Raw genomic sequence first — 24,986 nt, forward strand, 5'->3', positions numbered from 1 at the left:
TAAATTAAAAAAAGGCTATTAATGCTACATTATGAAGCTTCAACGCTGTTCTGTAGTCTAAACCTACCACATAAGGCCCTTGCAGCTCTTGGTACATTTTCCACATACTCAAAACCAAGTACTGAGAGCTCCATAAAATCTTGTTTGCAGAACTATAACCTTTTATTTATTCCTGAGGAAGCATTTCTTTCATTCAAGCAAGCACATTTCTTAGCTCTAACATCCAAACACTACTACAGCTTAAGTTCACTTAAATGCAATAAACCCAATCAAATTTAGTTTTAGTTCATTAATTAGTCTTTTCACAAGTATGCACTTGAACTTATGACGGCAGTAGGAGGTGTGGTTCTCAAATGTTTTAAGTTACAAATAAAGATAAAGAAAGAAGTTCCCTCTTCCACAATTATATATTTTGACCGAATTACCTCTTTTTCCATGAAGTCAAACTCGGCAGCGCAGGTGTACATTAATGTATCAAAATCCTTGTAGCCAATAAATTTAGATTTCAATATATTTCCTATATGAGCCTGGTGGGATATACAGGAAACTGTAGTAAGCAAAACCTGCCCTATTTTCACAACAAAGTAGTATAAATATGAGAAATTATATTGTATTGAGAAATACTTTTAATTAGAACAGAAGTTCATACCACTTACACTATTGTTACAAGAGCACAAAAAAAAATCTATTTCCAGTGTATTAAATAACATTTTTGAGTCTAACATAGATTGTATGGTGTTAAATAAAAAGCAGGAAACAGCAGAAAAAAGGGTCTTACCACTGCGATTGTACTCAACAAGAATATGGTTTTGCAGTCATATTTTAAGGCATGACCTTCCTATATTTTACCCCTAGATACACATCTGCACACAGGTTTTTAACAATAGAATAAAGAGGCTAAAATATAGCAAAGGCTGTACTTGTTACAACAAGATTTCAAAACTGCGCTGAGAATTAGTTTCAGAGAAGAGTGAACTGACAAATTGAGTAAATAAAGGTGTAAGTAGAAGATCCAAACAAAGTCCTATAAATCCACATTTAAAAACAAACACATAGAACATTCACTAAGACAAAAGTAAAGACATTTGCGTTTTCACGAATTTTGGTAATAACATCTAAAGTGTAACATAATGAAAGAAAAAGCAAATATACAATCTCTCACTTCTGCAAAACAAATGCTGGAAATTCAGGAAAGTGAAGAAGTAAAAAAAAAGTAAGATGTCAAAATCAAATATTAGGAATGATAAAATTTTTGAAAGACACCAACCACATACTCTGAGAAGAGAACTTACATCATCAGCTATTCCAAACACAAGAGAAGTCAGGTATTTCAAGGTGACTGTCCCAAATAACCAGGCACATCCTTCAATGACCTTGAAAAATATATTTAGAATGAAACGGATGTTTTTAACTTTTATGGTTTCTTTTCTGTTTTAAAAGTCTTCTTAAATGTAGCTACTACTTATAAACTCTCCTATGTTACAGCTAAATTAATTTTGTGCAACTGATTTACACTACAGCTATACTACTGCATACAGCAGAGCCAGTACCAAAGTTAACTTTAAACAGGGGCAGTCTCACTGTCTGTTCCATCTGTTTAGCACGTATCAGTGTGCAGGGATTGTTTTTGGACAAGAGCTGCTCTGTATTATCAGGTTGTGCTAGCCTGGTAATTCAAATTTTTGGAGGAATTTCCTGATTTATAGCACTGTCTCAAGATGATCTGAGGTTAGAAGTTGATGGCAATATAAGCAAAGTATGTACAGTTACAACTTTTAGTTCTGTATCAAATTTATTCCTGTAGCAGGAAGGTTAAATTCTTAGCTTAATCTAGCTAATACTTTATAAAATTGGATCAACTGAATAGGACAATCTGTCTCGCTATCTTGTATTTGGGACTCACAGCAGATGCTTACAGAGAGAATGCAACAGAAAACTGATCTTTGCCCTAATGTAACCAGGGTTTTTAATGTGACCATGGGCTCATTCAATGGCTGCTAAGAAACCTAAATACCTAGGAGGTATCCTAATCCTTTACTGAATGCCTCTGGGTTTTTATTCTTCCACAGTAACTTTCTTATTCCTTTAACTTTCTTATTCCTTATAAGCTTATTGCTGCAAGCATAAGGGGCACTAAAAAAACTATAATTATATTCTACTTTTATTCACTGGTTTTGTCATATTTACCTTTATTTTACAAGATGTAGAATTCTAACGTATTTTAAAATCTCAGCTATTTGGTGAATCTACATTAATAATTATCTTCATACTCAACTTAATGGTAATAGATTTTGGGGGAAGGCATTGTCTTTTTTTAAATTAGGTAAGACACACTGACTGAGACTACATGCAGTATTTACAATGTTACGCATGAATTTACAAAATAAAAAATGGAATTCTGCTTTCTCTACAGGCCCTTCTCGGTGATTTCCATCAAGTATTTTCCTTTTTGGTGCCTGCTCAGTAATGAATTGGTGCGTTCAGAGAATTTTGTGTAAGAATACTGAGATTTCTCTGCTGAATGGTAGCATCTTATTTGGGATCAATTATTTTACATATGCTTTTAGGGTCATGGTGGTCTTTTGAAAATTTACCATTTAATCCCACCCTTTGTTTCTGACCTTCTAACATTCATACTTTATCTCATGGAGTTTAATTTCTTTCATAGTTCCAGTTAGACAGCTTCTCCAAAAAGTTCCTGAAATTTATGTACATTACATTCACCCACACACCCTTATCTACATCCTTCAGAGAAGTCAAACACTTTTGCAAGGTGTGACTTCCTTCCACAAAGGCTGCACTGGATGTCTCTCATCATGCTGCACATGCATACATCTTAACACCTCCCTCTTCATACAAATTTTTATTCTTTTACAAAACCCAGATTTATTAGTTTGCCATTCCACAAGTACCTTGGATCTCCACTTCAGAAAACTGACATGAAATTTGCCTACACTGATTTTCCCTGGTACTACAGCCAGGCATGTATACATGCACTGCAGTTTGCTATAAATATTTTAATTCCTTCCTATTCCAATTTCTTTATAATAACTGTATGAATTTCATGCAGTTTTGCTAACAGCTTACCCTTCATTTAATAAGAATCCTGTCTTAAGTCAGGCATAGTCTTGGTAGGCTCCCATCTCAGGTGTTTTTACATGTTAAGATTATGTCTTAAGCAGCAAGTCGCTTCTCATGTTTTCTACAGCGTTATATTTTATTCATAATAGTTTTGGGAATGTTCTCCCTGTTTGGAGATGCCTTCTACTACCCTCCAACCTCACCCACACATCCCAGTGTTTCACTCTGACTTGCTTTCCTATGTAATTTCAAGATGTTTGCTGTTGTCATAAAAATATCCTTGAAAAGTTATACAGATATCCACATTTTAGTGAATACCTAATGCAGTACCTTAATCTCCATTTCTCCAAGCACGGTTAGACTTTTACTTGCTTTTTCTAAATTGACCTTTACTTTAAAAGGATTGCCATACAGATCTTAGGTTTTGTAAACATGTCAAGTTGGCAATTTAAAATTAAATGTGTTGCCATTTAAAGGCTATCTCAGCTGTCTTTATTTCTTCAGGAATTCAAGACTAATTGCTGGGAATATTGACAATTTACTAAAGACAGTAGCTCAGCTATATTCCTTGATTTTCAATTATTAGAAACTAAACCAGAAGTTGTTTTCGTATTTGACAAAAACAAACAAACAAAAGTCATCATTTTTCTCTGAAATTCAAAATATACAAAATTCCTTACCCATACATAGACTTCTCTCTTGCGCTTTTTCAAGACTTTCGGACTCCACTGAAGAATTGCCTAATTAAAAAAAAACAAAAAAACACCCAAAACATTTTTTCAGGTAACATAATAACAACAAGGTATTCCAGTACCCTGAATGAGTTTTTTCTTTTTGGTAAGCCTATTGCATCATATATTTATTTGTTAAAAAATCTTGTAATTAATACGACCTGAGAAATTAATGTATATAGTATGATTTCACCCTGCACTGGCAAAACTTGCCAACACAAAAACTCTTACTACAGTTTGAGTACAATTAATGGAAGACTACTTTTCTCCTGAGCAAGTAAGGACATTCTGTATTATTCAGTTCTAAGTTTCTTTAAATCAAAATCCATGGGAAACTGAGTTCTGACTGCTCCTGTGAATGACAAGAAACTGAAGCAATAAATAAATCACTGGCAGCGTAATACAAACAATTTTCAAGTAAAGCAACAGAGCACAGAGGGCGTTAGGAGCCACTCCTTTCTGTTTCACAATATGTTCATTTTATGACACAAAGAAGACTCATTTTAGGCTAATTTGATGAACAATGTAATTAAAAGCTCCTGGAAATCCAGACCATATGTGAGACTGAGGCCAATATAAGCATCCAAATAACATACAAACAACAAATACTTTTTTCGAAGCAGAAAACAGGCAAGGAACTCAGCAGGTTAAGAACCCAACTCAACCTGTACTTAATATATAATTACAAAAGCTGCTACAAGAAACTAGAATAGAATATAACGAGCAAACTATGCAACGGCAAATATGCAGCCAAGGCAGTTTACTGTTAGCACAAGTGAAAAATTGCCACACATTTGCTGATCGACAAAATATGAGCAAACAGACAAAAAGAATCAGAAATTAAGAAGATTTGCAGTAAGCTAAATAGGATCTGTTCACAACACTTTATTTCCTATTTCTCACATACACAAATCCTTTATGAGGAGGTATACAAAACTGAAAGAGGTTGTGAGGTTTTTTCCTATTTGAAGAAAAATTAAGACAATGAATGGTGAGATGATGAATGTTCAGTGAATAATTTTGCTAACACAGCAGTATGATGCAGCAGTTTCAAACAGTCTTAAATCACTGTTATATATGGTTTAGTCATTTGTTCTGCACTAGAGGATTTACTATCAAAAAGAATATTTAAATGAAGCTCCTCTTTGCTCATGTACTTGTTTTACAGTCACTCGCATTGAATGAGTCAAAACTTTGACTGTTTTACAGTCAAAATTACATAGATGGTAAATTTTATATTTTTATAAAAAGAAGAGAACAATAAAAGTAGAAGAGCTGAGTCTTAACTGAATTTCTCTAACAAAGAGGTTTTGGTGTAAATCCATGATTTCTTGAATTATAATTTATCATTTCACCAGATATCTTTATGGTCTAATTCTGCTTCTCATGTGAAAGGGTTCTCATCTGTCTGGTAATGCAGCAGTTTCACATTTTACATCAATACACGTAGTATTGATAGTATAGTCTTAGCACAGCATATGATTCTTCTTAAGCAACTTACCGAGATAACTACTAATGATGCAGCATAATATGATGTCAGTAACATTGAATTACCAAACATCAGAATAAAACACACTAGAAGAGATACCTAAAAGAAGAAAATAAAAATTATTTCATTTAAAATAGTAAAGGTAATGATTACCTAATGTGTTAACAGCTTTAAATTTAAAAACTCTTACTTTACAGCAAAGTGCAAGCCTGATACTCACACTTGCAGATTTGTTCTGAAAACACTGATTGCAAAGGACATAATGGCAGCAGGTAGCCAAGTGTAAATTATTGTTTTAATTTATTTATTAAAAGTATGTAAGAACAAAGCCTGGTCATAGGATAAATTTATGTAACCCAATAACTACATTTCTGAAGTTATTTCTAACATATTCATTTTTTTCTAAATTACAGTATGAGTTCTTGCCATCCTGTTTATTACCTTTTAAAATTCTGGACAAACATAAAAATGAATAGAATGTTTGATGTCTTCTTTCTTCCTAACTGACAAACACATGTTCAAAATATCATCATCATCAAAGTCAAGGAAGCAGAACTCTGACTGTTTGATCATATGCACCTAATTATACGAGTTTGAAAGTCAAGGCTGAAACGCAACTTTTATCCACCATCCTGATCTACTGTTCTCTTTTTTAAAAGAAAACAATCTGAATTATATTTTCCAATTTGGTGGGCAAAAATCAATAAGCAAGCTCTGTCTTCTTTTATACACAAGAATAAGGAAAAATAACATAGTAATTTTCAGACTCCCCTCTTCACATAGTTAAGACTTTCATTTTCCACAGAAGGAGGAGGGTAGGATGGAGGCAAAAATTGAAAACACCACAAAACAGACTGGCAGTTTACCCAGACTCAGTAAGCTGTCTCTGTAATATAACATGGCTGTTTATCTATCTGAAAATAGGCTATTTATGGCACTTCAGCACCTAAATTATGCTTTAGCTATTGACATAAGCCTGAAAGCTTAAGTATGTCATCCTGCTTCTGTCAAAAAACTACCAAACAAATCTGCTTATTTTGTCCCTGCTTTATATGAGAAATAAGTCGCATAGAACTTGCCACTGCCTCTAGTTTACCATTTACTGTGTTTCAAAAAAATGTCTGAAAATCTAGGAAATACAATTTAGTTTCTTTTCTGGGGAAGTGTTCTCTTTTCGCCCACTGAGTTAGCATAGCACATTTTAGCAAAAAAACCTTTTAAACACGATCACATTTCTTAAAAAAACTTGTCTACATCTTCCTTTATATTTAAAACTGTAATCTCACTTCAAAAAACAAAACTTGATCATTATGTCAACTTCGAAAATTAAAATCAGGTATTATGCAGAAACTTGCACATCTTTTACTTATCATTTCCCTTCCTTCTTGACTTTCTCACCCAGTTTTGAAAAAAGAAGAAAAATTGGTTTTCAACTTAACAGTTTATTTTCTTGTCCTCCTTTCTAAGTATCTCCACAAATAGTTAAACCACAAGATCTTCGCATGGTCAAGACTACAGCAATTTTCAAAATCCATTTTAATTCCAATCCAGATCCTTTCCTCCCTTATCACTGCATGCTTTCAACCCTTGTGCAACTAAGGAAAACACTTCAGACAAATGGTCCCTTTTTATGCTTTGACCTGTTTGAGAGACTTAAGGTTTTTTTAAAAAAAGCATTACCATATGAGCAGATAGTATCTTCTGTAATTTGCTGGAGTCAATATAACCCATAATACACACCGCAAATAATGATGCTATCTAAAATCAAAAGTGAAAGGGAAGTTAAAACAATTTGCACTGGTGTACTCCTTCATGTAAAAGAAAAGATTATTGAAATAATCATTAACTTTTATTGCTACTTTTTGCTAAGTACTTAGGTGTTTCATAATTCTTTCTTTCAGAAATCTTGTTGTGCTGCTCTAAAGAATCATCAAATATAGTCAAATATTTAAGGAATAAGTATCCATCTTTATAAAAAAGCAGGTCACCAAAATACAGCACTAAGACATTACCTTTCACTCTTAAATTTAAAACAAAATTAAAGTCATCAAACACAAAAAAACCCAACCCAACCAACCAACCAAAAAAAAAAAAAAAAACAAACCAAAAAAACAAAAAACCAAAAAAACAAAAACAAAAAAAAAAAAAAAAACAAAAAACAAAACAAAACAAAAAAAAAAAAACCCAAACCAAAAAAAACCCCAAAAAAAACCCCCAAAAAACCCCAAACCAACCAAAACCAAAAACCCCAAAATATATCAGTCAAAACCACAAAAGAATTACTCATTAATTTTAAGTTTTCAGCAAGTATGAAAACTTTCACAAATTGCTGTTAAGGAAAATAAGACTTGTTGACTTATTGATTAGACAGCCTCTTAAAAGTCACATGAGAAATTAATGAATTTATGAAGTGAACCTGAATTTTCAAATTTCAGGCTCAGCATCTTAAACAGGTTATGGTGACGAGTTTCTCTCAATATTTTACAGAATTTATCGGTTTCCTCTTACGCAGTTAGAAAACTTGCATACCACAGCTTATATTGATTGTTTAACCCTATCAACTCAAACCAGGCAGCATCTGCTTCAAGTAAGGCAGACAAGTGAAAGGTCTGAAGACATAGATGGATTTCAGTCAACAGGCTACATTTCAACCAATTGAAACAGTAAGAAAGTTGCTGTGTGACAGTATCCTACTGTTCCAATCAGCATTCACTAAATTTCAGCGCTAACTACAGTTACGTCAGCTATCTAAAATCTCAGACTACAGCACTACTCATGGACTCATCAAAATTATATAGGAAATCATGCAAAATCATGCCATGTATTACATGCCATGCAAACACTGGTACATTGAAAAATTTATAACAGCCTGAAGAGATGCAAGATGAATGCCCTTCTTAATTTTTGTGCTTCAAAATACAAAGCTTTTTTTTTTTTCTTGTTCTAATGTACTGATCACAGGCTAGAGGCTGCTTTTTTGGGAAAAGGAAATATTTTTAGTCCCGGAGATTGAATGATAAGTGGTGTAAATTGACAACTTTTAAATTCAAGTCTAGAAAAATATTGATGTGATAAATGGTGAGAATTTTTTGTGACAGCAAGAATGAAAAATCCACCTAAAAGAAAAGTCCTGGTATAGTTGTGAATTCAATGGTTATCTATACAAAGCAGTCAATTTGTCCAGGTTAGACAAAGAGGCTATTTAGAAGCAAATATGGGCTTACCTGAGTTAGAAGAACAAACTGAGCAAACTGCCAGGGAAGCATGAAAAAGATATTAGAAACACACAGTGCAATCAAGCTTCCTGTATTAATACTCGGAATCCTTGGGAAAAAGAGACAGAACAGGCATCAGTAAGTACAATTACACTGGTGTTTGCATATAATTGAAAAGTACAATAGAAAATGCAGTAAAACCACAGTTACCTTGGAAGATAGCTAGCAATATTGATCACCTACAAACAACACTGCTCAAATAAATTTAATATCTTTTTTTGCTTGAGTTTCCATGACAACAGCTCTGATGTTTAATGTTCCTTAACTGTTTGATGAGTCACTGATTACCAAACAAATCTTCTGGCAGTATGCAGTAGAGCAGGCCAAAGTATACCATTTGCAAGTGCTTCACCTTCTTGTGACAACTCTACAGTCAGGTCACAACCATTTCCATTTCAGCTGAAATCACAACTGTTTCAGAATGGCTTCTGCATTTGAAAGTGATTTAACTCCTCTCTCTCACATTTCTTCCATATATACTTTCTGCAACTTTCTGCTAGCAATCCTGAGTGATGTTTCAGGGAAGGACAGAATGACAAATACATGAAACATGAACAGACAAACTGGTCTGTTCTCCATAGAGAATATTTCTTCATATTCGTATTTCTCTGAAATAAATGCTATTTAAAATATTTAATCCTGTGTTGATTTTAGTTCAATTCTGGAACATGTCATGTTTCAAATTTCACTAAATTCTGGAGAGTACATATCTTTTCCTTATATAAAAACCCACAAATTAGTGACAAGCTTGAAATACTTCTGCTTTAAACATCAGTAACTACAAATCAGTATGACCTAATAAAGGAAAATTGGTGGTTATAAGTATTAAGTTCAACTAAATCATAAATACATTGTAAATCTGATGCAATGGAGTTGGTGGAGAAGCCCTTAAGTACGAATGGTCATGCTTATTTTCTAAAACAGAGGCAAGACAGTAACAATCATGTTGCAAGCCAGAAACAATCAGATAAAAGCAGGGCTAATGAACTCAAGAGCATCCCTGCATTAATGTAATTAGACTGCTCTAAATCATTGAACTAGTTAATGAGACTAGTTAATTAGTCATAGAAAACTGCAAGAACATACTAGTTTATGGGTGCCTATAGCATCCTCTGTTGCAAAGCATAGGCTTACTCTACGTGCAACCAACATACCACACTCCAAGAGGGACAAAACCAATTGATGAGTATCAGCTTGTTTCTCATGGGAAGGAAGAGACATCAACCAAAAATTCTGATTTTTACTTTAGATACGTATTTGCCAACACAGTAATTCTGATTTTTATGTTAATCATGTCTTCAAGTTGCAAAGTTTTTCCTTTTAATAAATGAGTAATATGACTGCAGTTCTACTGGTGCAGCGTCTGCAATGTAACAGTCACAGGAGAGTTTCTCTGTTAATGATACCATTGTCACAGCACATGGAGGCATTTAAATAAATGTTTAAATAAAGGCACTCAAATAAATGTCCTGTGACATTCAATTTTTTTTAAAGCATTGTAAAGACCCAGTATAAACTGAGAGGTACCTGAGAATATAGGTCAAAAGCAACATCTGCATCACAAGGAATGGGTACGAGAAACTTTCACGAAGAGGTGGAGTCCACATGACACGAGTGCACTAAAAATAAGAACTGGGTTAGATGGCAACATTCACTGATACATTTCCATAAAACCACACATTTGTATTTCAAAATGAATAATTACAGATACTCCAATAAAGCAAAAACCAAGCTATATGAGGTTTTGTTCAGAAAATTAAAAAAAACAAGGCAGGAAGCAGAAAAGAGGAAGGAAGAGGAAGTGACTTCCACACTTGAGGCCTAATATACACTGTTTAGTTAAAATAGATCACTGCTTTTGCAAAATTAAATCCGGCAGCTAGGGAATAGCCAGGAAAAAAGCAGGACAGCAGCTAACTGTCCCTGGTTCTCCTGAAATTATCAGCTCTTCCAGGTAAATCATTTTCAAATTCATGCAGTGACTTGCCACACTTAAACAGAGACAGTCTGAAGGATAAACCAATCTAATCCTCATTATGCTAGAATTCTTTAGGTTATAAACACTTAGCATTTCTATTAGTAACAGCACATTAAGTATAAAATCTGAAGCTGCCCTCCAAAACAGGCCAGTACACTAAACTCATGAAATTTAGTTCATACAGACCCTATACTACTCATACATAACCACTCTTTAACCCTAATAAAGCAAAGCATAATACAGTGAAGTCAACTGAATAACTTCTTCATTAATTTCTTAATTAACAGTACTCATGACAAATAAATAATGGGCCTCGTGGCAAATGGCTCAGCTACTACTGTTGTCTGCAATGTTTATACCCAGTTCTTTATAAAAGTGCTTGCACTAACCATCAAAAAAGAACAAATATAACTTTACACGAGCACATTGACATACAAAAAACAGGTTCAAGCTGGCTATCAAGAGATTTGCATTAAAAATTAGAAGTAGTTTTTTTAAAATTACAGTAGAAAAATGTAATTCATCTTAGCATGGACCATAATGAATCTATGACAGACTTGCAGCATACTGTTGCCAGGATGTTCCTTCTCCTTTGCTTCCTAGAATCTTTAAACCATTTTTTAAAAATATTGTTTTACCAAACAAGTCACTAAAATCAACATTATATAATTCCTTGCTTATTGTCTTTCCCAAGTATGCTTATTGCATTTCCCAAGTATGTTAAATTAATAGTGTAAAATAAAAGCAAAGTACAGAAACTCATCGCATTAATCACAGCCCCTGACGTCTAGAAGCACTCTTTGCAAAAGCTGCACCAATTATCATTAAAATAAACCTTTCATAAATATATGTATTAATGTGCTGTCCTCAGTTGACTGCACAGATGTGATGAGTTAATTTTTTTTTAATAAGCAATAAATATAATCATGATTATTCTAAAGCAGTGTTGTCGTTTTGAATATTTTTCAAGACTACAGCAACATTTGGTTTACCAAATTTTATGATACTGGAGAAGACAGGAAAAAAAAGATGAGCATATACAACCGTAAAAAGGAAGCATTACCTTAAAAGTGGATTGACTAATGTGGGCTATGGTACTTTTCTATATTTGGAATGTAATGCTAAACTCAATCATCTGTGGATGATTTATCAAAGCTGTAAACTCACTCTGCTGCAGGTAGAAACATATCAGATTTGTCTAAGTTTGCAATCATTAAAACACAGTAGCAGAAGCATGGCACAAACAAAAACATACAGCCTTAAGGTCACTACCTCAAAGCCCGAGAGCATTTTTACATACCACTTTTACATAGCATTAGAGCTGAGATACCAAGGCTTACAGATCAGGCTTACTTGTGGTAGCTCAGTCCTATCGTTCCCAAATAGGAAAGGAAATTTTTAGCAGCTGGTCTAGCTTGACTGTACACACTGTTCACCCATACAAGATGATCTGCACATAATTACAAGCACACCAAAAGCTGGGCATTTCTTACACACACACAGGCACACCCACAGCATGGGATTTAACAGTGCCCAGAGAGGAGAGACCCCCTGTGCACCTGGAACTACAGGTACCACCATAACTATAGACACAACAATATCAGGTAAGTCTGAGTTATTTCATTCAGATACAGTCCAAACACAAAATACCAGCTGAGATCCAATCTGCACCTCTGCAAGTATTTCCTATTGTTGTCCAGAAATCCATACAGCTGAGCCTGAATCAGGGTCGCTTTCCTTAAGCCCTACCTAAGCCCAGACTACATCTGTGTAGATCTATGCAGATCTGATTTCACACCATTCTCCAAAATACATTATCTGTGCTTTCCCCCATGTCAAGTCATTCAGAGAGAGAGAAGCTCTCCTACAGTCACCTATGGATAGAATTGCAGTGTACCACAGTGAAATAAATGGTTTTTTGCTATCACTGCCCTGAAGTTTTCAACACATCTCTTTCTGAAGTTACACTTCACACCTTCACAGACTTTGCAAAACAGTGCCTTATTCTATTAGTATTCCCTAGCAAAGGATCAAACATCATTTCACTTCAGGATGCCATTAAGAAGAGAAATCCACATAAAATCCATGCTCACAGAGCACAAGAAAAGTTTAGCAACTCTAATGTTTACCTGTTCTCAACCAGGCAGTTCAACATCCATGGGTGACAATGCTTTAATATGCTTAAATTCTTTAAATATTTAAAGACATTTCAAATGGAACTTGAAAATAAAAAAGCTATTTCATCACACAGATTTTTGTTTTACAAGGAAACTGTCAAAGCTTACTGTGAATGGAAGCATCTCTAATTCTGTTACGTACAATACATGTTTTAAAACCTCAGTGTTTTCTACCAAGTTCAGCTCAGTAAAATAAGAAAACAAAACATAAATCCAACCCTACACTAAATTATAAGGTAGTTAGTTTCCTTTTAGAAGATCTTTACAAATTTCCATTCATAAAATGAGCACTTTCCATAAAATGAAAAAACAAACAAACAAACAAACAAAAAAAAAACAGCCCAAGGGAATCAGAATGAAAGCTAAGAATTTTCTTCCAAAAAATGAAACAATGACACGAACAGCATTAACTGGGAAAATCGGGAGATGTTTTAAGTGACAGTTTCTTTTTTTCATCTTTCCTGTGATGCAGCTTATTTAAGTTTAGCATTGGAATCCTTTGTATACATATACTATTTCTAAATTCTGTGTATCCTAGGTATAGTATATAAGTAATATAGAGGTTTTGCACTTTTCTTTGTATTGATGATTTTCCAGTAAAAATTATAGCAATTTAAAGAAGCTTCTGAGGCTTACTCACACAGTACATGTAGCCCAGTTATAAGTGGTATGGGCACAAAAATTGAGTATTCTGATGTTTTGAAACTTGAAGTCATTGTGCTACTAAGTTTCAATCTCAGGACCAATTTACAATATATTTACAATATATTTCCTTTCTGATTTTTTATTTTAAGCACTTAAGTGACATTGGACTGTGCTATATAATTTCCAGTCATGGTCTATTTTGCTTTCAGTTGTTTTATTAATTTATTTCAATTGACTTTAAGTTATTTAAATTCAACCTCAAATAAATAAGTAACATCAGCACATTTAATGAAACGAGAATTAGCTTAAACTTCAATAGCATCTAAGAAAAAAGGAGTGGTGGGAGAGGAAAACCTACCTCTCCATGATTGAAAAAGAAACACAACACGGTTACAAGGCCTCCTAGACGACTCCCACTGTGAAAAGAAGAAAATTAGGTACAACAGAATCTTATAATGGTCAATGTTGCTTAAAAAAAGGTGAAGCAGCACTTGTGTACAGCTAAGTTTAGGGGGGAAGGGAGGAAAGGTTTTAAGCATCAAGGGAAGGCAATCAACTGCATACATACAGTATTAAAATACTAGTTAGTCAGACTGTATTTCAGAGCAAACCAGCCCTTTATACATCAAATCTTTTTCACAGAAAACCAATTTTAATGTTAATAACTTGGAAAACAGTTATTCCACTGCTCACAAATTTCGGTTTAGATCATTACATCTGGTGCTTTTAAAGACCAGGCAATATAAATGCAGTACTTCTTCCCTAAGATGTTGAGCAGTAAATTTCAGAATATGCATGTTCAATCACCCAAAAGGAAATTTTGGTCTGGATCTAAAGATTAATTTAGGGTAATCAAATCGAGCACATTCAAAAAACATACTTAAAAATTAACTCATTATATGATCAATGCAAGACACAATTGAATTTTTATGTGAAATACTGCAATGTTAACATGAGGAAGCTTTTTAAACCCTTAAGTATTTTTTATATTTCCACATCAATCAAATCATCTATTGAATAAATAGCAAAAGTAAACCCAAAGATATTCTTAAGATTTTTCCCATGTCAGAAGAGCAATAGGTAAGGTTCCTATTTGTTTGAACAGATTTGTAATTACTCAAGTTATGTGATACAAAGCAAAGAACATTTTTGTAACACGAGTTCAATACTACTCTGAATGACAGATGATACCATTTTTGCTGCTAAACAAAAGCAGCAGCCAGCTGTTAAGATTCTTTTAAAAAATACCCAAACCAAGCAATGAAAAAAAATCAACAACACAACAAAAAAAAGCCAGCCAAAAAAAGACCCTTCAAATCCTCTCAGATCCTTCACCCATCACTAATATACAAGTCAAACAGAATCAGTAGGTTCTGGGTACAAAAGCTGAGGATGAAAGATACTGAGCACTGAAACAATCTCCAGGAATTGTGCATTCTTGCATATAAAACTCAAACTTACATCCCATAAATCTGAAAAGCCTCAACAGTAAAATGCAAAATGGCAAAAAGAACATTAAAAATGTTAGTCCCAGAAACAAAATAAAAAATAGCCAAAACCCACCCCAAACTAGAAAAAAAACTCAAGGTCTATGCTTTCTAAAGAAAGTAGTGACAAATAAAAGAGTTCAGTGATTTTTCAATGACAGTCACATATAAAATGTGAATTTCTATGTAATTCCCCTAAGAGAAACATTAGAAGTTAATGACATAAATATTCAAAGTTTACCTACTTCTTCAAAACAAGCACTAGGCAACTTCCTGTTTTTACTGACAGTGTCTGCCCTGGGCTATTCCTTATTTTAATTATCAGCACATGCTTGAGAGAGAGAAAGACGAAAACCCATGACAATGAAACCAGAAAATGAATGAGGAGGAAAACCAATTATCTCTCTCAGAGGAAAATTTAGCTGCCTTTGACTTTTTGGCAAAACACATGAAAACAGATGTAAACAGAAAATGCATTTCCACTTCTGCTTTTCTGCTGAATGTAGAATCTATTTTTGTATGAAAGTGTATTACAGCTCTTGAAATGTAAAAACAGATACTGAAAAGACAAATTTATAGGAAAAGGGAAGTGCATACAATTTGTCCAAAAGAATGCATTATGTCAAAAAAAAATTTGCCTTCTCAGTTAAGTTAAAATGGAAATATATACAAGCATGACTTGAAGCAAAGCACTGGGAAAACCCCAGTCTTGGTTAAAAGCACACTGTCATTCAACTTGTGTTCAAAAATGAGTTACAGCGATAATTTTAAGAGCAGAAGTCTGTCAAAAGCTGTTTAAAACACATACAACATTCTAGTTTTATCGACAACCTGGTGGTTTCAATGAGCTACTACCTCAATTAAATTTTCCACAATTTTTTCCCAGCATCATCATTATTTTAAGCAAAAAGCTTCTCTATTTCAGTAAATTTTAGTGACAATGTATATGCAAAAAAAAAAAAAAAAGCACTACTGCTGTACAAACAAATAATCTACATCCCATAAAAATATTTTTATGCTCACTTTCAAAATTTGTCTAAAAACTGACAGCTAATACCAACTAAATAGCCCAGTCTCAACTGCCTTACCTGAGGTATGTACCGTATATGAAGAACAGTGACATCATGAATCCATTCAATAGAAAAATCACAGCAACATAAAAGGAAGCAGGGTCTCCCAACCCTAACAAAAAAGCCAGTTAATATATGTTGTCAAATACAGAATAAAGGCCACATTGGTTATAAAGCACCATATAATTGGTATATTATCCTAATATATCTATATTATATCTAAGCTACCAGTATAATATGTAGTGTATGATATGTAGTGTATCTATAGAAAGAAACAATCAAAAAAAAAAAAAAAAAAAGTAAATGTCATTATAAGACTGTTGTGAAGATTCAATCAGGAGACCACAGCTTTGAAAAAATCCAGGAAGAGTAGGGGTAGACGTAATACTGGGGCAGTCAGTGACAGAGTAAGCCAAGAGGGATGCATTAACTGCAGTGAAAAATCTGTGAGGTTTAGAAGGTGGAAGTACTGTTAAGAATATTCTCCAGACTACATTTTGACTTCATAGAGCTTTTTAAAACAAGTTTGTTAATCCTAGACTCCCACTTCCCATCTCTTGCAGGAGTAAATCCATCTATAAACATATCACACACAACGCTCTTTCCTTTCTTTGTTTCATTATAAGCCAAGATATTTTCCAGTAATGCAAGTCTTTCAATTTATTCATTAACAGACACTTCTGCGCTCGCTTTTCTGCTGTTATTCTCTTTCCCACTATTTCTTTAAACCCTCCTGGCTCTAATCATTTCAGCAATACAGCATAAAAAGCCTTATTCATTAAAGTGAATGGCAGCAAAACTTCACAGTTCCATATGCAGAACTGATTATTCCCCACTGCTGAAAATGCAGCAAGACAGTTTTCTAAAGTAAAATGATGATATGCTCACCAAACACAGTAGTCTCAATAGCTGGTGCTTCTGTTGGTTTTGTTTTTTACAAAAAACAGGAATGAAAGATTGTACGCTGTTTATTCCTTCTTTCAAAATTAGAGAAAGTGAACCATTCAGGCTCTGAAGTTCTTACAGCCTTTGTGCAAAGGAAAAATACTACCCTGTCATCACACAAAGGCATTCTAAGTGATAAAATGAAACAACTTCACAAACTACCATCTATTATTCAGCTTGAACTGACTGTAGAACACCTTGAAATCACTTCTTGGAAAGGTACTTTTATTGTTTAAAATTTACTTGACAAGCCAGTATTTCAAACGTGGGGGGAAAAAAAGTGGCAGAGTCCTTGCTCTGGCGTCAAAATCAAGGTATAAGGTTGAAATTCTTATGCTGAACAGTAGCTCATGAGAGGAAGAGGATTCTACTCAGCAGCATCACTAAGATTTCTCTGAAAAAGTCTCCAAAATTGAGGGAGGAAATTTTGACCTGTAGGAACTTGGAATATATTTGGGATCCTTCAGAAGTTACCAAAAATTAATACATGTACAGTAGGCTTCCAGTTACATTTAGGGCATCTTATTCTTTGTAACAGTCCAACATTATGAAGGCTCAGACCATAACTGTGAAGTTCTGAAGTCCAGGATAGGAATTCAATCTAGGCAGGAGTTATCTAATAAGCAAAACCCACATTTTCACCCTTGGTAACAGAAGAATATTTATTATTTCTGAAATACATAAAGCCACAATTGTATGCTTCCAAGGAGACACCACAATAAAACAGAATTTACCTTCACAGCTTTCAACGGGACTAAGCCCTTTTCCTCTGTTTACAGTCCAACATGTCTTTGTTGGTAAACCAAGGAAATCCATAATGGTGGTATATATGCGGTACCAGCTGGCAAGGACCACCTATGGGGAAAACAGGATTAGAAGTTTTACTGCCCAGAGTAACCTCTCATGACAGCTGGCCCTCATCCAGGATAATTTTCAAACTCTGGATTTATCTCAGCAACTTAAGCACTTTAGACCACAATTTCCTAGAGGATCTATCTAGTAGACCAAGTGTTCATTAACAGACTAAAATTATGCCTATTGATATTTAAATGCTTTATGACAGAAATAATTTTATGCATCAAGCTGCAATATTCAGAAAAAAAAAATCCATACATATTGCATTGTCTGGAAGGTTCCTCATTTGAGTATTTTTGTTTATCAGATATTAAAATCACAGATGTTGCTGACAGAGGACAGTTGACCAAATTGAACCCATTTAAGCCAATTAATTTTTTCCACCTCCCAAGAATATTAGTGGACCGAATCTTTAGGATTTAAGTCTGTTAAATGTTGATAGGTTAATTTTAAGAATGCGTTACAAAGGGCTTCCAGATGCAATGTAAGACAGCGTTTCCATTTTCCCTGCAAAGGCTGTAATGTTCTTATAACAACAACTCAATTAAATCTCAACACCTGACACAGAAAACATCAGTACTTCACACACAGCAAAAATGACAACTCATCTCACAGGAAAGTCATTAGTTAATAACATTACCAAGCTATTCTGTCAGGATATAACTGACTTTATAGAGTTCATAAATGAGTAATGTGGCCATTCCGGTTGAGCTGCTCTGAAAGTTATAACCCAGGGGTTCCCAGACTGACAATATGTTTCACCACTGCAGTATTAGCTGCCTCTGCCCTGTGTCACAGAGAACATATATAAGAAAGATGATTCTTTCTTCTCGTTCCCTGTACAATTAATAAAACTCTTTATGTCACTTCTATCTTCAAGAAGGGCAGGAAGGAAAAACAGAAATGTGTGTGAGAATATGATGGAGTAAATCCTCCAGGAAACTACTTCCAAACATACAAAGGACAAAAAAGTGATTCGAAGCAATCAGCATGGATTTTCAAAGGTGAAATAACACCTGCCCAGCTCTATAACCTTCTGAGATGACTGTCTTGACTAAGGAGACAGCTGCGGATACTTTTTTAATCTGGTGCCAATCTATTCTACATCTTAAGACTAGATGATGGCACATCATCAGCAAGTCTGCAGGATAAACACTGGAAGGAGTGACTGATCCTTTTGCTGCCATTCAGAGGGATATCAAAATGCAGGAGAAATGGGCCAACAGGAATCTTCCCAATAGGGAACTGCAAAGTCTGTATTTGCAGTGCTGAGCCCAGTTCTGGACTGCCCAAGACAAAAAGGACATAAAATAAAGATGACTGAGACAGACTCTTTTTGTTTGACAAGAAAAGACACAATGAGCACAAATTCAGATACATGAAATTCCATTTATACATAGCAAAAAACCTTTTTAATTTTGGAGTAGTCAAACACTGGAACACCCTGCACAGAGGTGTAGTATATTCAGATTGAAACTGGAGATGACCCTGAGCAACCTGCTCTACTTCACTCTGGTTTGAGCAGTGTTGAGACCAGTCAACCTTCGGACAGCCCTTCCCACCTCAATTGTTCTGGGATTCTAAAATTCATTCATTTTTAATACCAAGGCTCCAATCATCATGGCTCACTTCATCTGTGGCCTTCACACCCTCCCAATGCAAATCCTGTATATTTTGAATATGACTACATCTTCCTAGATCAAGACTCCATGCCTCAACACTGTGCCTTACAAAGTAAGTACAGTTCCTAATTCCTGGAAGCTTTCTAAACATCTGTGTCCTGATGCTTCTGGCAGTGCATGTGTGGATACATGAACCAGACACCTGCCCCATCTCCAGACAGACATCAATAGGCCTGGAGAACCAAATGAGTGTCTTTCCTCTAATCACTTGAATGTGCTTTGTTAGGGACATCTGTAGGGCATATTTCCACCACCAGCCCTGAAGCTGACATTACCCAAGCATATAAAGCATTCTAAAGCATTCTTGCCAAACCAATGTGCAAAAAAAAAAAACAAAACAAACAAACAAACAAAAAAAAAAAAACAAAACCAAAAACAACAACCCCACACCAATTATTAATTTAGGAACTTAACCATTTAACCTGTTTATGCTACAAGTGCCTGTGTCTGCTGCAGATTTTTACAAGTGAATACTCCATAAAAAGGTATCAGGCTAGGTACTTCATGCAAAAAACCCATTTTTTGCCAGAAGCTACTTTACATGAAACAGTTCACATGGGCATAAACATGGAAACAAATCAGAAAGCAGTACAAAATTGCCAGGTCAACTGGAGCACAGAGATGTTTCTGGAATTTCTACTGTTCTGTGTCAGATAAGGCAGTAAACACAGAATCTGGAAAACAAAAGCCTAGCTCTCAGACCCAGGAAAGCTCTGTGGACCAGGCCAGTCCTTTGCTGTAAAAGAACATGTAGAAAATTCAAGACTTTTCACTAGTTACCTTTGAATGTGCACTTTATAGCCAACTACATGGATCTTTGCAACACATTCCTCTTTTCAATGCACATTTTCATTATCACCACCACACACAAAAATATCAACTGTTTCATAACAATGAACATTCAGAGAGCAAACTTTACACATTATCTCTCCACCACAGAAACTAATGCACTATCTCTGCCACTTTTCATCAGAAATGAAAACACCACAATTATTAGAACAACCTGACTATGGAGCAAATGCTTGGAAAATCAGCTTTATTTGAATTATAACACTGTACAGCTACAAGGACTACCTTGTTGCTTTCAATAGTTTTTTTACTGCTTATATGTGTAACTCACATAAAATATGTATTGATTGCTACAGACTCAGTTTATTTTCCTTTTTTTTGAAGTTTTTAAGGCTAGTACTGGCTGTACATGTGAGTGAATGGTTTTACTTTTCTTAATTAATTTAACATCCTATTTAATTTTAATATCCACTAAACAAACAAACATTTTATTAGAATTCAGCCTTATTGCTACTAATGAGCTGAAACAGCTGGAAAGATCCCAAAATATCAAACAGGAAATGAAACACTTTCAGGAAACACGATTGGATACTGGGCATCTGAAGGAAAAATTTTACTGCCAACAAATAAATCCACAAACATCATCTCACCACCCAGGCCCATTTTAATCATAAGAGAATTCTACAAATTTGGACAATGTATTTCACATGTCAAATTGTAGCTATTGACAGTTTTATAAATACAGTTATGTGGAAACAGGAGTACTCAAGAGATACACTTAAAAAAACCTCCAAAGCACTCTTTACAGGAAGGCTAGACATTAAGCAGTGAATGACTGAAAGGAGCAGAGGATACTATTTGTCTGCTTTGCATGCCCACACAGGCACAAAAAAGATGAATGAATTAATACTTTACCAACAATTTCTGCGAGCCAGTATAATCCTAGAAAACTGAATGAACAGACAAACCTACACACTTTGCGCTGTAATCAACCTAGTGTTCTTACAGAATGTCAGCCACTATATCTGACTGTTCTTGTTTTGACTTTATCACCTAATTCACTTAATCATCTTTCAGGATGACACTGATGAGTCTTCAAGAACAAGTTCATTTGACCAGTAATCTTTGATTTTTGAAAGTCAGACTATAGCTGAAGTCAATAAATCTTTGTCAGCTAAAGCAAATAACTCTTTAGTATTCAAATGATGTTTACAATGGGACATTTCTAGAACTGAATTGCAATCCCTCTGAGTTAGAAAAAAAAATCCAAGCAAACCCTAAACAAGTGAGAGGACAACAGAAAGTGCTCACCTATATAGCATTAATTCTTCCAGAGCCAGGACTTAAGAAGCAAATGAAACCACTTTGTGCAACTTGTACAAATACATGCACACCAAGAACTCTAATATATACAGTTCCTGAAAGCAGCTCTGCTCCAACAGAGCAGGAGAATGAGTATAAAAGCTAGTACCCAACAATCACAGCTATTATTAGTTGGTTCTCATCAAAATAAACTGCTGCTGACACGTGAAATTACAGAAACATACGTTAACCAAAGGAATCTTCCCTTTGCAAAATGTTTGAGACACACTGGCAAAACCTTAAGAGACAGAAGCCTTGACATTTCTTGTACTTAAAAACTCTTGTTCGTTTTACTGACAAAAAGCAGAGTAGGAATATTATCTATATTAGTAGATAAAGTAGATAAAGTCCAACATTAAATATGTACAAAACAACAGCAGTCAGTCCTCCACAGAGGAATTTCCTCTACAACATCTAAGTAAACTATTACCACTCATGGATTTTATGGCCACTGTGAACTGTGATGTGCTTAGTTCTGTCAGTTTTGTGTCCTTCACAAAATGGAAAACAAAATAACCTCTTGCAACCTGAATCACTGCAGTTATTACTGTCACATACTACATTATTTCATACATCTTATTTCCTGAAGTACATAATGTCAGCAACCTACTTGCTTTCAGGGAAAAGAACAAAAAAAGGCAGGAAGTACAGAATTGGCCTGCAACTTTTGGGCACAAAATACTAAGATCTAGAAACCTTTCACAGTTGAATGAAAATATTTGAAGTTTGGAAACTGACTGCAATGTATGAAGTAACTTTTTCATTTGAAATTTGGAACTGAAGTACAGTATTTAAGCAACGCTTCCTTATCACTGTATCTTTACAACCACATTTTCCAGAGTAACTTTTCTTACAAACTTGTAGTCAAAGCTAAAACAACCAAAGATTTGCAGAAAGTATTATATTTAAAACATTGCTTACCTCTGGGTAAAGATTGAACCTTTGTAAGGTGTTAATCACTAAAGGATATTCAGTTAGTTTGTCGCTCATAATTGTGCATACTCCACTCCAAAATGATGGTGCCTCAATAATGATCTTGAAGTAGGAATAATAAAGACCCTACAGGAGAACAGATTTATTATTTACAATTAGAGATGTCACTTCTGCTTCAGGAAACACTACATACAGGCTTAATTTTTAAACAAATTTTGTGACGTAACAAACAGGACAGGCTTATTGAAGATGACTAGCCAGCTTTTCAAATCTCTTCTACTACTGCCACCGTAAACAAGCAATGTGGGTTTCCTTCAACTTTGTTTCATAGCATACCTGGCAATCTCTCATTTGGGCTGGTGACTATGCATTACATAGTGTTTCACAATTCTCAAATTAAAAGCAGACAAAAGGGGTGTGTGTATACATATATACCAACATATATTAGTGTATATATATATATATACCAACATATATTAATTGAAAAAAAATATTTAGGAAAAAAGGCTGCATAAGAAGACTGTAACTGAAAGCAGGGTATAAGATACTTCCAGTTCTGCATTTTGGGTCCTCCAGAACCATACTTTTAGATTATATTTTAAGTGAACTGTGAAGTGATACATTCACAGGGATCTGCTGCAAGTCACACAAACACTCTGCACATAAAAGTGTAATGCATGGCAGTAGTAAGAGATCAATATATATCCTTATGCAGAATGCATTAAGAAATTTTGGAAAGCCCGTGATCAGATTACAGACAGAAATTTTCCAAACACTGAAACATAATCTAACCATTTCTGTGCGAAAAGCCATTTCTCTTTCTAGTGTTGACAGGTGAGAAAAATGACGGTCATTTTCAAAAAGAGTTGTTATGTGACACCTGCCAAAAAACAGTAACAATTAAAATGCAATAAAGAGGGTTAGAATATGTGCTAAGTCACGGATAACAAAGAACATTCAAGGAATCCCAAAAGTTTACTTACAAGCTGCTATTGTAATTTACTCATATAGCAATATTCTCATCTATTCAGGTAATTTTAAATTAAAAAAGTATGAACACAGAGTATTTATTAAATTCTATTACATATTCTATATTTATTAAATTCTATTCGTTAGTAATAATACTATAACACTATATATTATATATAAGACTGTAATATATTTTAATTTAAGTGCAGACACTTAAAGTTTAAGCAGCAATTTTTTGCCCGAAAAGCAGGCTTCACTCTTCTCTCAACAGGCTTAAGAAACCTTTCATGTCAGCTTCACAAGAACAGAATTTTTCAGCTCAAAGATAATTTAGTCTTCAGAGGAAAGTTCTAAATATAAATTATCCCAATATCTTCTCTAAAAATAACTAAAAATTTTATTTTTATTATTTTAAAATACCATATTATTTGGAAGCAATAAATTTAACCTTACCAATGTAGGACTCCTGCAAAAACAGCTGTAAAGGAAACAAAAGGTGTGAAGTTACTCAAGTATTTAAATAACTGAACATGAAATTGTGTTCACTGCAGTAACTGCAGTACCACATCAGAGATGCACAGAAGGCACTCAAGACCCCAGCAAACAGAAGAATAGGAACATTTGAATAAACCTCCACAGCCAGGTCTTTGAAAATTTTCTGTGGTATTCAGCACTAGGCAAGATCTTCCATTTCCACCTACATCTTGCATCACTCAAGCTGACCCACCAGCATCTAAAGCACACATTTCAGTTATCAACAACAAAACTGATTGTTAGAAACATTTTTTCTAATAAGCATAAATCTTTTTAGAATTTTTTATGATGCCTACTGTGACTGTTCACTCATCTCCTGCTCAGATTTTCACTAACTCATGCTAAGGCCTGAAGCACACCACGAGCAGCACTGCTAGGTCAAAGCAAGGGCAACCAGCAGGCAGGACCAGGTGGTTTGAAAGGGCTTAAGGTCACCCTGCAGCCATTACCACCTGCAACCTGCTGTCTCCTGCAGCCATCTCCTGCACCTCCAGGTGTACTGATTGTCTGGCAGCTTCTTCAGAATCTGCTAATTCATGCAAAAGCTACAGATGAAACTTTCAAGCTTTAAGGTGAAAACGCATCAGCTTAGCTGAAAAATTTCTTAAGCAGACCATGCAGCAGCTGAACTCCTGAGGCTTTTATGCTTCTTGGTGTGATAGAGGTGATACAGCATCATGATGAAAAAGGAAGGATGAACACTCCCACCATGATCTAGGTAATTAATTTGCTGAGAGGTGCACAACTTAGAAGTTTCAAGTTGAGCTATAAACTAGAGAACTTGAGTTCAAAACCTCATGCCTTAAATTAAGATTTAGTGAACTCCTATGTTAGACTGTACAAAGTGGACTGGCCCTTGTTTGTCACGTTTGTTTGTTTTCTTTCCTAATGGACTCATAAAATAAATTTTAATTTACAGAGCACACTGTGCTGTAAATATGAGAAATCCAAATGGACCGTGACAACTGACACAAATCTAATTGA

General features: G+C 34.7%; 1 protein-coding gene across 1 annotated transcript in view; it reads right to left on the reverse strand.

Annotated features, from left to right (window-relative positions):
- Positions 1-24,986, reverse strand: part of DPY19L1 (dpy-19 like C-mannosyltransferase 1) — a 44,049-nt gene that overhangs the window by 13,781 nt on the left and 5,282 nt on the right. Inside the window, exons 3-15 of the mRNA XM_083882316.1 lie at positions 23,922-23,946; positions 23,292-23,379; positions 22,488-22,625; positions 17,613-17,733; positions 15,952-16,045; positions 13,735-13,792; positions 10,104-10,195; positions 8,526-8,625; positions 6,982-7,059; positions 5,314-5,400; positions 3,762-3,821; positions 1,293-1,373; positions 426-527 (exon numbers count right to left, since the gene is read on the reverse strand). Coding sequence (XP_083738442.1) covers positions 426-527; positions 1,293-1,373; positions 3,762-3,821; positions 5,314-5,400; positions 6,982-7,059; positions 8,526-8,625; positions 10,104-10,195; positions 13,735-13,792; positions 15,952-16,045; positions 17,613-17,733; positions 22,488-22,625; positions 23,292-23,379; positions 23,922-23,946 — 1,124 coding nt within the window. The remainder of the gene's footprint in view (positions 1-425; positions 528-1,292; positions 1,374-3,761; positions 3,822-5,313; positions 5,401-6,981; positions 7,060-8,525; positions 8,626-10,103; positions 10,196-13,734; positions 13,793-15,951; positions 16,046-17,612; positions 17,734-22,487; positions 22,626-23,291; positions 23,380-23,921; positions 23,947-24,986) is intronic.

The sequence above is a fragment of the Zosterops lateralis genome (assembly GCF_965231275.1).
Source record: "Zosterops lateralis genome assembly, chromosome: 1".
Lineage (NCBI taxonomy): Eukaryota > Metazoa > Chordata > Aves > Passeriformes > Zosteropidae > Zosterops > Zosterops lateralis.